The sequence below is a fragment of the Amblyomma maculatum genome, chromosome 1 (assembly GCF_055883805.1).
Source record: "Amblyomma maculatum isolate TAMU_Amacu chromosome 1, ASM5588380v1, whole genome shotgun sequence".
NCBI lineage: Eukaryota > Metazoa > Arthropoda > Arachnida > Ixodida > Ixodidae > Amblyomma > Amblyomma maculatum.
Genome location: NC_139344.1, coordinates 273289226 through 273302112, shown reverse-complemented (window position 1 = coordinate 273302112; position 12887 = coordinate 273289226). Strand labels below are relative to the sequence as shown.

Here is a 12887-nt window from a genome sequence, read left to right as displayed (position 1 = left end):
TCAGACAGCTTTACTTTAAACAGACGCTACTTTTCGTCAACGCATTCATGGGGAAATGATGGCATGAAGGAATCACACAAGTTTTGTAAACCAGACATATACTGAGTGTCCAAGCTAACTTTAGCCAAGGGTTACAAAATAAAACATTTGAGGTAGGCTAGACAAACCACTTGTATACAGCTGCCAGCCATCTGGCCCACTACAGACAAATTTTATTTTGCAATTAACTAATTAGTAACTAAGATAATTTTCAAATTTACAAATTATTGTCTTTAGACAATAAATGTGATTTACAAACCTGGAAAGCACCTTCTAAAGCCCACATTCCATTTATTTCCAATGAAGAAAGCCTCACGTCTATCTTTTTTTCCCCCAAGACCTAAAGAAAGCCCGCGAAATACAAAAAAAAAAAAGAAAAAAATATCACGTGACTAACGCATTCGCGCGCCACAATTGTGGTGCTCTCAATCATGGTTTGAGTGAACGAAATTATCTGCGGCCGTGCACTCAACAGCCCGGTCCCAGCGGTATACGATGATATGATGAGCTCGCCGCAACATGCACCGTCACGTGCGCCGACTGCCTGAAGCAGACGAAGAAACCACCGCACACATATCGGCCTGGCGCTGCAACTCTTGAGAGCGTACGAAAGCGTCAGTCACATGATATATCATGGAGGAAGGAAACTTCCTCCATGTGATATATCTTGTATTTCGTAGGCATTCTTTAGAGCTTGGAAAAACGATATACGTGAGGCTTTCTTTATCGGAAATAAATGTAATGTGGGTTTTAGAATGTGCTCTCTAACTTTAACTTTGCAAATCCATTTATTGTCTAAAAGCAATAATTAGTAGAGTTGAACAATTATTTTAATTGCTAATTAGTCAATTGCAAAATTAAAAAATAAAATTGCCTGTGGTGCGCCAGATGGCTGGCATCTGTATATAAGTGGTTTATCTGGCCTACCTCAATTGTTTCATATTTAACCCTTGGCTAAAGTTAGCTTGGACACCCTGTGTATTTTGCCCTGTCATAGTTGAAGGTGCTTTTTTGGTGTAGTCTGGTTTGGCGTGAGGGCATTTTTATAGAAAGATTGAGCTGTTTGTGACCACTGAAACAGTGTGTGGAGGTGACCGGGCACGCATTGTCTGGAGCCAATTTCAGAGAAAGGTCTAATTATGTTAAGGCCACGCATAAGTTGGTGAGCTATAATTAGGTTCCGGAAAATCTAAGGTTAGTTCATTAATAACCGAGCCTTGGACTGGTGCATTTAAGATACTCTAGTTGATATTTGGGAATATATGCCTGATATCTGTGAGGTTGGCATGCGGGTCAGTTACGTGCGGTCGGTAACACGTTCCAAGAAAGAATTTAAACGATGAAGACGTGTTGCAAACCCGTAATATTTATGGGAGTGATGAAGTGCTGATATCGAAAGGAAGAATTTTATTTCATGGCGATCATTATTCCACCACCCTTCTTATTCGGTCAGAATTTACGAAAACACTAAAATCGCGAGAATAAGACGATATTTTGTCATCTGTAATGTCAGAGTGCGGCCGCACCAATCAATCAATCAATCAATTTCTTATTATCGTTATGCACACAAACAATCACAAAACAGTACTTGATTCCTTCGATGTTAGGATGTGCGATTTACACACACACACACACACACACACACACACACACACACACACACACACACACACACACACACACACACACACACACACACACACACACACACACACACACACACACACACACACACACACACACACACACACACACACACACACACACACACACACACACACACACACACACACACACACACACACACACACACACACACACACACACACACACACACACACACACACACACACACACACACACACACACACACACACACACACACACACACACACACACACACACACACACACACACACACACACACACACACACACACACACACACACACACACACACACACACACACACACACACACACACACACACACACACACACACACACACACACACACACACACACACACACACACACACACACACACACACACACACACACACACACACACACACACACACACACACACACACACACACACACACACACACACACACACACACACACACACACACACACACACACACACACACACACACACACACACACACACACACACACACACGCGCGCGCGCGCGCGCGCGAACTGAGTTCGGTGCACTTGGAAAATTGCTGCGTATGTTAGTGAATTATGCGGAAAGCCGAGGATGCGCAATATAAATGAGTTCGGATCCCTCTCACATAAATGGAGTGGGATATTAAAATATTGATTGCAGTTATTGCTGTGTGTGTATGTGTGTGGAGAGAGAGAGAGAGAGAGATTGAAAAAAGGAATGTACCATGCCTGATTCCACATACGAGCTGCTTTGTTACGTGTACGATAAAGGGTTTTGGCACTAGACACGTGACAGTTTCTACTACATGCTAGTTCTGCAGTAGGTTGACGCGCAGAGGAAATTCCTGGCTCGAGCCGAAGAGGCGGCGCGAAATAGGATGCCAGCGTCGCAGGCCGCGTACTCTGGAAATAGCTCTGCATTGTCGCATCAGCGCGCCAGCACCGCTGTCTGGCACGCAGCGATAGGCGCTGCGGACGTCACGCGCTTCATTCGGTGTTAACGGGTAACGTACGAGGGGTCTCATTCGTCTTACACGCCGCTGGTCAAATTACGTTCTTTTTTTTTTTTCCACAAGTATGAGCTTACTCATTCATGTGTGTGTGTGCGTCAGCGGCGTTCAGTACAGGGATTTTCGGGTCCAACAGATATATTTTATTTTATCAATGGAGAGAATCCTTATCGCTCTCATCATTCGGACGCAACTTTGTTTGTTTCCTTCATAATGAATCATTTTTTACGCTGCTTTTCTTCTTTTTGAGGGGGTTTTCCAGTCGGTCATTGCGGAGCGCGTGTTACCTAATCTTAGAACGGAGAGCCGGCTAGGATGGCGGCAAACGCTGCCAGCCGGGCTCTTGTATGTTTACACGCTCCGCAAATAACCCTTCAGGCCATGCGCGCTTTGGTCTTGCCACTCGTTAGCAGTGCGAGAAAGTAAACCATCGCGAACTCTCTCGTAACAGGTTCTGCTTCGCGGTTCCTGTGCGAAGGCTGCACCGAGAATTAGACCGAATTGATGCACGGGAAATGCCACTATGCTGCGCTTCACGAATTGGTAGCAACACTGCGAAAGATATGGGCAGACTGGGCCAGTCAGAATGACTACGCGCCTATCCTGTCACGGTACAAGAATGTGGTAGGAGCTAAGTGTGGGCGTCATACTAACTGGCCCAGGTCACCCTTACCTTTTTGTAGTGTTGCAGATGTACAGCTTATGAAACGGAGTATAGGGAACCTGCACTGCATAGGTGGTGCTGCAATTGTTCCACAGCGTGATTTAAAAATGCTGCCGTTAGCCGCTTGGTTCGCGATAAACGACCGAGCATATTCAGCAGCATTATAGATACGCGTGTGCAGATAACGTCCTTGCCCAGGCGCTCTTGACATAGCCCAGTTATCTGACACACGCTATGCAAAGCTTCGACAGAGAGTACAATCTGATTCCTGTAAGCTCATGCAGGTGGCGTGAAAACGCCCTAAAAAGCCGCCTCAGAAGTGTTTGCTCTTCTCGCTAGGATATGTGTTACGGCGCGACGATCGACACAGCAAACTTCATTGCAGGTTGCCTATATAGGTAGTCAGCGCTGACCCGTGAAACACGAGTATCAGTGCTGATGCACTTTGGGCATTCACACACAACGAAATCACTGCATGTTTGTTGCTGTGATTATTTTTATTTGTTATTTGCTATACCATTTCTTGCACCTTAGAGATGATGATGGTGACGTCGCAGGCCCGTCAGTGGCTGTAAAAAATGGCTGTTGTTCGAGGAACCAACCCGCCACATTCGAGACATCACTCGAGGCACGGACGGCGCCAGTGTAAGCCTCCAGGCCACGCAGGTTGTCCTCGTTGGCAGCGACACCTGGCAACATGGCTGCGCGTTTTGTTAGCCGCCCTGTCGCCAAGCAGTAAGGGATAGTTTTCGTATCTGCTGAATGGACATGCGAAGTGTTCTTCAAGAAAAATTAAGCGCTTTTTCTAAGCATACCTAAGGACATTAGAGCACAAAATTTCCTTCCTTATATAAAATTATTTATTTTAGGCTATTTAAATGGCAACAGCACCCTGACATGTGGGCTTAAAAAGCGGCAGTAGCAGTACAACTCAGCTGACATTTGGACAGGCAAAGAATATCTTTCAGCCTTCTCCACATATTTTGACGCTTCTTCTGGCCCCTCGCTGTCACTGGTCGCAACGCGACCTGCACGTGCCTATACACGTTAACATTACAGCGAGGCGCTCATCGTCTCAAGAGGTTTTAATGTGCGACGAGCCATCATTGTGAGGTGGAGTGCATGACGTCTCCATGGGTCTGAGATATGGTACAATTAGCCAAGGCGTCTCCCAATCCCGATCCGCCCTACACTGTGCCGTTTGAGAACGTCGGGCCGATATAGGCTGTATGTGATTGGCGTCATCAGTGGAGTTCTCCGGCCGGGCAAGAAGGCTCGCGGATGCAGCTATAGTGCTTCGCGCTGCGCCGCCTGTCTAGGACTGGCTGGCTCGCTGCCTGCATCTGTGTGAGCAAGCACAGCAGGCAAGGGCAACGGCAGTCAGTGACGTCATTGTCACGGCCTCCTCACTAAGACATAGGGCAGCTTCCAACCCCGACTATATACTTGGCGGTGCGCAACAGTGGTTAACGACCTGCGGTTATTAACGTAACCAGAACTGCGCAATTATGGCACAGAAATTCAGGTTCAGTCCACAGAAACAATGTTCTTTTTGTAAACGCCACGGCAAGTGAAAATGCTAGTAAGAAGGAATAATTTGCAGAAATTAAGGTTATTAACCACAATACAATCTAGCATTTGGAATACTTGAGGCCAGACGACAACTACTGCGGCAAATAACCAAATTCAACGAAAACCATGCCAACTGGCTCAGCCAGGAAAGCTTCTCGGCACGAGCGATGACCTCCGGTGGAGCAGAGATAGGGTGGCAGAGACTCCGTCGGTAATTCCTGCGCCCGAGTCACTTCCGCGCACGGTATTTTATCGAAGTTCAAACGGTTCAATCGCCGTCATCCTTATGGGTCACACAGCAGTTGGGCTTTTGTAGACTTGACCGCGTTTGTACATAAGAGCCCAAGGAGCGTGGCAGTGCAACATCGCGAACGCTGCAAACCTCTTCAGGAGAAGCCTGCGAAAGCTGAAAATTCCACGGCCCCACTACATGGCAGCCTCGGCTCTTAACCTTTGCCAGCGGAAACGAATACACCCGAGTCCTCGTGCAGTATTCCCATGCTCACGCATGAGCTGTCCCGTTGCAAGCAGCTGTGGCGCCGTGCATCGGACGACATCGTGAGCGGCGAGCAAAGTGCAGCCGCAGGTACCGCTGTGGCGGGGAACCTGCTGCCAGCGGGACCATTGTAGAAGGCGAGTAATTCCCCGCCCCAGGCTAACTTGGGCAGGGCCGGATATAGCTTCCCCAGCCTCGGCGGCACGGGGGGAGGAGAGGGTACGTCGTCTTGTTTGTTAACGCTTTGCCGGCCTGGCATTCCGCCATATATGTAGATTTGAAGGCGGGCCAATGGCGCGCCGACCACGTGAGCCGCGGCCCAGTACTTGAGCCCCGGCCGAGCAGGAACGTCGGGCCTTTCCGTCGCTCGTCTTCGCTCCAACAGCCGCGCTCTCGCACACACTCGCACCGGCAGCCATGGTGAGTAGCACCGGAGGACGCAACCCCCCGCGTGCTTTTCCCCCGCGGAGGTCGCGACTGTGGCTCGCCGCAGCGAGGCCGCGACCGACGGCTTCGGCGCGGTCGCTCGCGGCCGCCCGCTGTGGTTTTGCCAGCCAAGGTGACCTTGCCTACTCCCGCAGTGCTCCGATTTGCGCTCTTGTGGTGCGGTGTTCTTGTGCGTGCAATCCGGGAGCGCTTCGGTGGTCGTTTCCTTCCACTAATTACGAGTCAGGCTCAAGATGCGTGCTGAAGGGCACGAACCGTTGGACACTCTCCCTGCCCTTCCGCATGGTTTGCGACTGTTTCGCCTCCTGCACGTTCGTCCGCGTTTCCACGGCTGAATGAAAAAGTAGGGTGCAGTTTTTAAGACATTTTATGTTGGCCTTTCAGTCGACTAAGCCATGCCTGTGCTTTCTACTGTATGAGTCGGCAGCTACGTTTGATGAAAGGATTAAGTCGTTGCCCGTTTTAGTAGATTTTCGCTTGGCTGCTAATTGCCACGATATACTTAGCTCATTGCAGGGATGCTTGTGTGCGTGTTTGCTGTCTTGCCGTGGAAGCTCTTCGTCCACTTCTCCTCTTTGTCTCGTCTTTTTGCGCACGTATATTTTACTGTCCATCGAAGTTGAGCCCACTGTGAGACGGTTTTTGGCACTCGACAATAGTGCTCACGCCTCTTTTGGAGCAGTGCCAAAGGCGAGACCACTCGATTGTAACGCTAACAACAGTGTAGGAGACAAATGTGCTGCTCCAGTTTCTGCTAGAGGATAGCGAACTTTAGTTAGGACTAAACGATCCATGGTGGGCAGAAAGATATTTATATATTTTCAATAATTCATATCGTCATGTCCAAATACCTCGTGCTTGTATTGCAAGCGTTACTTGTGCCCTTCAAGAATAATGGCTTAGGTAGATCTTCACTGAAAGTGTCTTATGCTGAAAGCATAATACAGAGACTTAAAGTCAGTTCCAGAACAATGATTCGACAGAGGGGCCTTACCTGGCCCTTAGACGAGCCCTGGTGGGCCAGAAAAAAAAAATATATATTTTATTAATTGCTCGCATCATAGTGTCTAGATATCTCGTTCTTGTATTGTGAAAGCGTTACTTGTACGCTTCGAGAATAGCGACATATGAAGATCTTCAATGAAATGAACTTTTGTCGAAAGCATAAATCTGATACTTAAGACCAGTTCCAGAACGATCATTCGGCAGTGAGCTAAAAAAAAAATCATATTCTCTTTATTACTCGCATCGTAATTCTAGATAACCCGTGCTTGTATTGAAAGCGTTACTTGCCCGCTTCAAGAATATAGTCCCTTAGGAAGATCTTCACTGAAAGGGACATTTACCGAAAACATACATCTGATGCCAAATGCCACCTCCGAAGCATAACATTGGCAATGAGGTCCCATCTTGGCCTTTTAATCGGGGCAAGACACGTCTATCCTTTCTCACCTTTGCGTCTCCTTCGATGAAACATGCAAGACAAGCAGACAAAGCAGCATCTTGGCCCCCTTCATAAGATGGGCGTTATGAGTGAAAGGCTTTCATCCTTGTAAACGTTGCGAAAAATCTCGCTACAAGAAAACACTGTTTTGCGGAGGGGCGAAGGGCTGCTCATGCACGATTGTATGCGAAAAAAAAAAAAAAAGTACATGCTTCGTGAAACCAGAATAGGTAGAATAAAGACACCCATTTGAAAATCCGCCGTTTCTAACCTACCTCGTATTCATTTGGTCTGTGCTGACAGCATTTTACTCATAAAACGTAGCTTCTATCATTATTCGTCCGCCCACACTGTCCGTTTTTGGACAATTCAACTGACAAGGCCTGCGCATTTTTTCGCTTCTTTGAAACACAGGGCTGGGGCAGGTGGTATTTTGTGTACACATATATCACTCGGGGCATCCCATGCCCATTTAGACGCCTCATTTCTTCATTACGTCCGCCTATCTGGCGTTCTAAAACTGCAAAGATGCGCACGAGCAGGACGGAAAGCGCCCTCTTGGAGCAGATGGTCACTTTTGACGGTACTGCGTACGCTTGGCAGCTCCTGCGGGCAACTCGAGGCCGTACACTGCATGAGTGAGCAATAAACGGAGGCACCGGGCTGGCGTTTTGCATTTCGCATCATTAGCAGAGCACCACGGTACCCGAGTACCTCTCTCCCAGCATTACTGACGAGGTGCAGGATAGGAAGCGTTATGCAGGAGATAAAGACGAGAATGCTTCAAGAAAGTGGAGGGGGGCAATGGACTCTTAGCCACCTGACAAATAAGCCACAACCTCGCAATCGTAGCTTTCAAACCACGCGGCAGTTCTAATAATGACGCAACTTGGCCAGGCACGCAGACGCGACTACGAATTCCAACAATAGCGCGAGTGGCGGCGGCGTCTTCGGAAGAGGACTATTTTCGCCGCCGCCGCCGAGCCACAGCTCTTCGTCAGCGCGCTCTGCCCCGCTGCGGATGCGTGGAACAGAACGAGAATAGTAGTAGAGCCGGCGGCTGCGAGCTCAGTCTTATATGGCCGCGGAGTCGGCGCTCGTCGCCACTACGCGGAGAGCCCCCTCTCCAGCCGCTATTTTTAGTGGGATCCCGGGATTCTGATCGCGGCCTCTACCTTTCTCCTCCCACCACGGCTTCTCCGTGCGCCTCTCCGGCCGTATTTGCCGCCTGGCTGGCTCCTATCTGGCCGACAGCCGGCTGCCGCTCCCTCATCTTTTTCTGTTTTGCTTACATTTCGCATCCTTGAGGGCTTTCACACGGCTCGTATTACACGCAGCCGCTTGCGACGTGTTATGAACGCGGTGGTTGCATAGGTTTCTCTTTGGAAAGAACAAAAAGCAATTGAGCAAAGTCACAACAGATGCAACTCGCTCCGAAGCACTCGAAACGTTTGCTAGGCGATTTTTCAGGCATAAAAGTGAAATAAAACAAGAAAACAGCAATGACGGGACAACAAAGGAAGTGCCACTTACAAGGCTGATGTGACAACCATCGAAGTATATGCATCACATTGGGAAACGGCAATAGAAAACAGTAATCTTACATACAACAGTAATATGGGATGACAAACATATGCAATAAAAAGAGAAACCAATTTAATAAACCGACTGCTTTCTGTTAGTCGACCAGAAGAGAACATGCTTGTTCTACCGCCAATGCTGGTTGTCCTTTTAGCTGTGTTTTGGTCAACCGAGCACGTATTCCAAAAGGGAGGGGGTGATAGTCAAGCATCTCCTCTCGATCTATCGCCTTCTATTCTACTCCAAGTAAACTGTATGCATTAAGTTTGTGACACATTGTGCACCTCGATGATGACGAGGTTCGCTCGTGCAGGGAGACTCGGTGAAGGAGAAGAAGAAGAAGAGCAAGAAGGAGTCTGAGCCGGACAAGGCCCCCGCGGCGGCTCCCGCTGCTGCGGCCCCGGCCGCCGCGCCGGCCGCCGCGCCGGCCAAGAGCTCGACCAAGAAGCGGGCCCAGCGCAGCACCTCCAACGTGTTCGCCATGTTCACCCAGCACCAGGTCCAAGAGTTCAAGGAGGCCTTCCAGTTCATAGACCAGGACAAGGACGGCTTCATCAGCAAGAACGACATCCGCGCCACCTTCGACTCCCTCGGCAGGCTCACCAACGACAACGAGCTCGAGTCCATGATCTCGGAGGCGCCGGGTCCCATCAACTTCACCATGTTCCTGACCATCTTTGGTGACCGCATCACGGGTGTCGACGACGAGGAGGTCATCGTCAACGCCTTCAGCCTCTTTGACCAAGGCAACGGCATGTGCAGCGAGGACAGGTGAGCCCGCAGCGTGGCAGCATAAGCAACATGTTAACAAACCTGCTTAGTGAGAACGTGACAATTTTGAGTATCCGCAGTTTTTGTGCAGCACTAATTACCAAAACATGTGTTTGGACCGTGGTCGAATTAATTTAGTCATTACGTTACAATGGGACCAGTTTTAACGCGTCGCCTGTACGGCGTACCATTTGTGGCGAATATCTTGGTCTGCTTGAGAGAGTGACAGGCCTGTTGTGAACGCGGACGCTCATCCATCTACAGGACTGATCTGATAGGACCCGCTAAAGAACTCTAGCAGGGTGCTGTGAACCAAAGAGAAAATAGACGCCATAGAGAAAGTTCTTTGCGCCCTGTCACCCCCTAGATAGCAGACGAACCCTCTGATAATTAAGCGCGAATGAACTTTAGTGGTGTGGGTTTAGGTGCTGACGCCCTATGCTCCTCAACCTTGCAGGCTGCGGCAGATGCTGACCACCTTCGGTGAGAAACTCAACGACCAGGAGGTAAGTGGCAAGCCTTTCCCGGGCAGACGCTCGGTGCGCGACCCCGTACTGACACACCTGCCTTCTCACCTCGTAGGCCAACGACGCGTTCGCCGAGGCTCCCGTTGACAGCGCAGGCAACGTTGACCTCAAGAAGTTCGCCTCGATCCTCACCAAGGGCGTCGAGGAAGAAGAGGGCGCATGAGAAGCCATACGTGGGATGCCTGGGTTGAAAAATAAACTGAAGCGATGCTTTCTTTTTCTTTCTTTTTTTTTTGAATTTCTGAAAGAAACGAGAAGAAATCCGCTCCTCCAGCTGGCTTGACACGTTTCGTCGACCCCTTCTTCTCCCGCATCTCTCCGGGCTTGAACGCAGGGTGGCGAGCTGGCTTGTCGTATACGCTCGCATAGCAGCGATCACTCTCAACGGTCCCGCTGCCCCGTCCCTTTGAACTGTGGAATAAAAACCGCTAATCAACGGTTGAAGTGTGGCTTCGTCCACTTGGTCAGAACGCGCACGTCTTGCGCTAACATGGCGATGTGTTGAGCCGCAGGGTTCACAGCAACTTCGACGCCAGCCCCCTGTGAGCTTAAGGTAACGTAAAGGACTGGTTCGTTCCCCTATACACTCTTCAGGCATCCGCCTACCCCACCTTTCATTCCAGAGGTGACGACTAGTGGAAGAAGGGGCCAAAAAATGACCAGGTAAAAGCTGTAGCATAAGGCGGTATTGGCTGTTCAGATGATCAGCATAGAGAGGGCACGCGCAGAAATAGGATAGGAAAATGTCTAGCGGGTCTTCCTAGATAAAGGTTGCACATGCTGCTACTAAGCGCGGGGGAAGAGGAAAGTATGAATAATGAGGATCGGTGTGAGGGTGTTGTATTCGTACATACTTTAGGCTGGGTGAAGAAAAAAAATCGTTTCCTTGCAACCTACTGCACAACAGGCCAGTCTGTGCACTTAGAAGAAGAAGCACTCCTTAGACACGAGAACTCGAAAGGTGCGGAGGCTGGTTGTCCAAAAGTGCCGCACAATTGTTTCCAGCTGCTGCCCTCGCCCGTCATCATCGGAAAGCACCATTGTTGTAATCAGTACAAGGCTGCTTCCTCTGCAGTAATAACATGGGTATCGAGCAATATCTAGACCGCAAAAAATGTCAAAAATAGAAAGAAAAAATTACAAGGGTTCAACGGTGCTGAACCAAATATTGAGCGAAAGCATTAGCTGCGGGTGACCTAGCGTTCTTCTTCTCTTTTTCTTCTTCCTCAGCCCACATATAAAGCCCCGCTTTAACCAACCCGTATGAACGTGCCTTAGTGGCCTAGAGGGGTAACGTGAATGCCATGGTCCTAGCAGGCTGATTCTGACATAACCGTCCCATGTGAAACGAGAGACCCAAGTTTGCAGCTCCAGTCAGCCCGTGTGTCACGTGGGGTGTGACGTCACAGCGTTACGTGGGTAAGACGTAACTGCGGCCGGGTCACGCGAAGGCTTGAAAGTGCGAGTAGTATTGCTTTCGCAATAAAAGTAAAGTGCACATGTACGTGCATGAGTTTTCAGAATGCATGTCCTCGTATAGCGAGGCGCCAATCGAAGATTTTACTGAAGGGGAAAACTGCACCTGCTTGACACAATTCAGTTGTAAGGCGAGCAGCGCGATTCACGTTTCTCCCTACTACTAGGGAAAACCACTTTCCAGACATTCTGGAAGATCGTCGCCTCAGAGCTCCTCCGTCCGGGGCCGGTTGTGACCCCGCGTCGGGAAGCATATCCAAGAGCGTGACTCTGCAAACATGAGAAGTCGCCGCATATCATCTAGATCATCTGCTTTGCTAATTTTCGTTCGCAGGCCAAGCTGCTATATGGGAGAAAATTGTCATTAAACCCCGCCCCATATGGAGACAGGCATCGTTAAATGAAATGTGCAGGGACTCAATTAGAAACCTGGTGGAGTAAAGGTGCGTTTAGGGCAGCGTTCATCGGATTCAGTAAACATAAAAAAAACAACAACATAATTTTACCTAAGTTTGTCCTTTTCACGGTCAGTTCTTAAGCGACATGCAAGGATTTCTTACTGTGATTTCCTAAGGTTGACCGAAAGAAATCGCAACGACAAATGTAAACTGAAATAACGATTTTGTTGGCCTCTGCGGTCTCAGCGGTGGAACCGCCAGACTGGATGATGAAAGAGAGCGAAAGCAAAGAGCAGAGGAGCATGGAAGTAGGGAAATAGTGAAGAGAGCGCAAAGGAGAAGCTAACGGAGGAGAAGTAGGGCGAGAGTGGGCCAGTCTGCCATGCTTCCTCTCTGCGGCGGCGGCGACTGCTGCCCCCCCCCCCCCCCCCTCCCCCCAAGCTCCTGCTCCAGGCAGTGCCCTATAGATGATGGTAGAAAGCAAGCGTACCCCCTTCCGCCGCCTCGCCCCGCCCGCACCATAGTCGAGCCGGCGCCTTTCGGCGTTTGTTTTCCGTATCATAGTTAAAAACAGCACTTGCTATTTGCTAGCAAGAGTACACTGCATGTGTATTACTCCAATGAATAGTAAGCAAAATATGCTTTTGAAATTTGAATATACCAAACAAGCCAGGGGCATCGAAATTCTTGCGCTTTTACGTGTATGTTAATGGTTAGTTTTTTATTTAGGTAAATATAGAAAAGCTTTAACAGCTGTCTTCTTTCTGTGACGGAAAAATCATGTGTGGC

The 12887-nt window shown here is 49.1% G+C and overlaps 1 protein-coding gene across 1 annotated transcript; it reads left to right on the top strand.

Annotated features, from left to right (window-relative positions):
• The first annotated feature begins 5758 nt into the window (after nucleotides 1-5758).
• LOC146206558 (myosin regulatory light polypeptide 9-like) lies at nucleotides 5759-10438 on the top strand. Its single transcript, XM_084591279.1, has 4 exons — nucleotides 5759-5874; nucleotides 9240-9697; nucleotides 10155-10203; nucleotides 10280-10438. The coding sequence occupies exons 1-4, from the start codon at nucleotides 5872-5874 to the stop codon at nucleotides 10385-10387; spliced, it is 618 nt and encodes a 205-aa protein (XP_084447405.1). The 5' UTR covers nucleotides 5759-5871; the 3' UTR covers nucleotides 10388-10438.
• Nucleotides 10439-12887: the final 2449 nt, after the last annotated feature.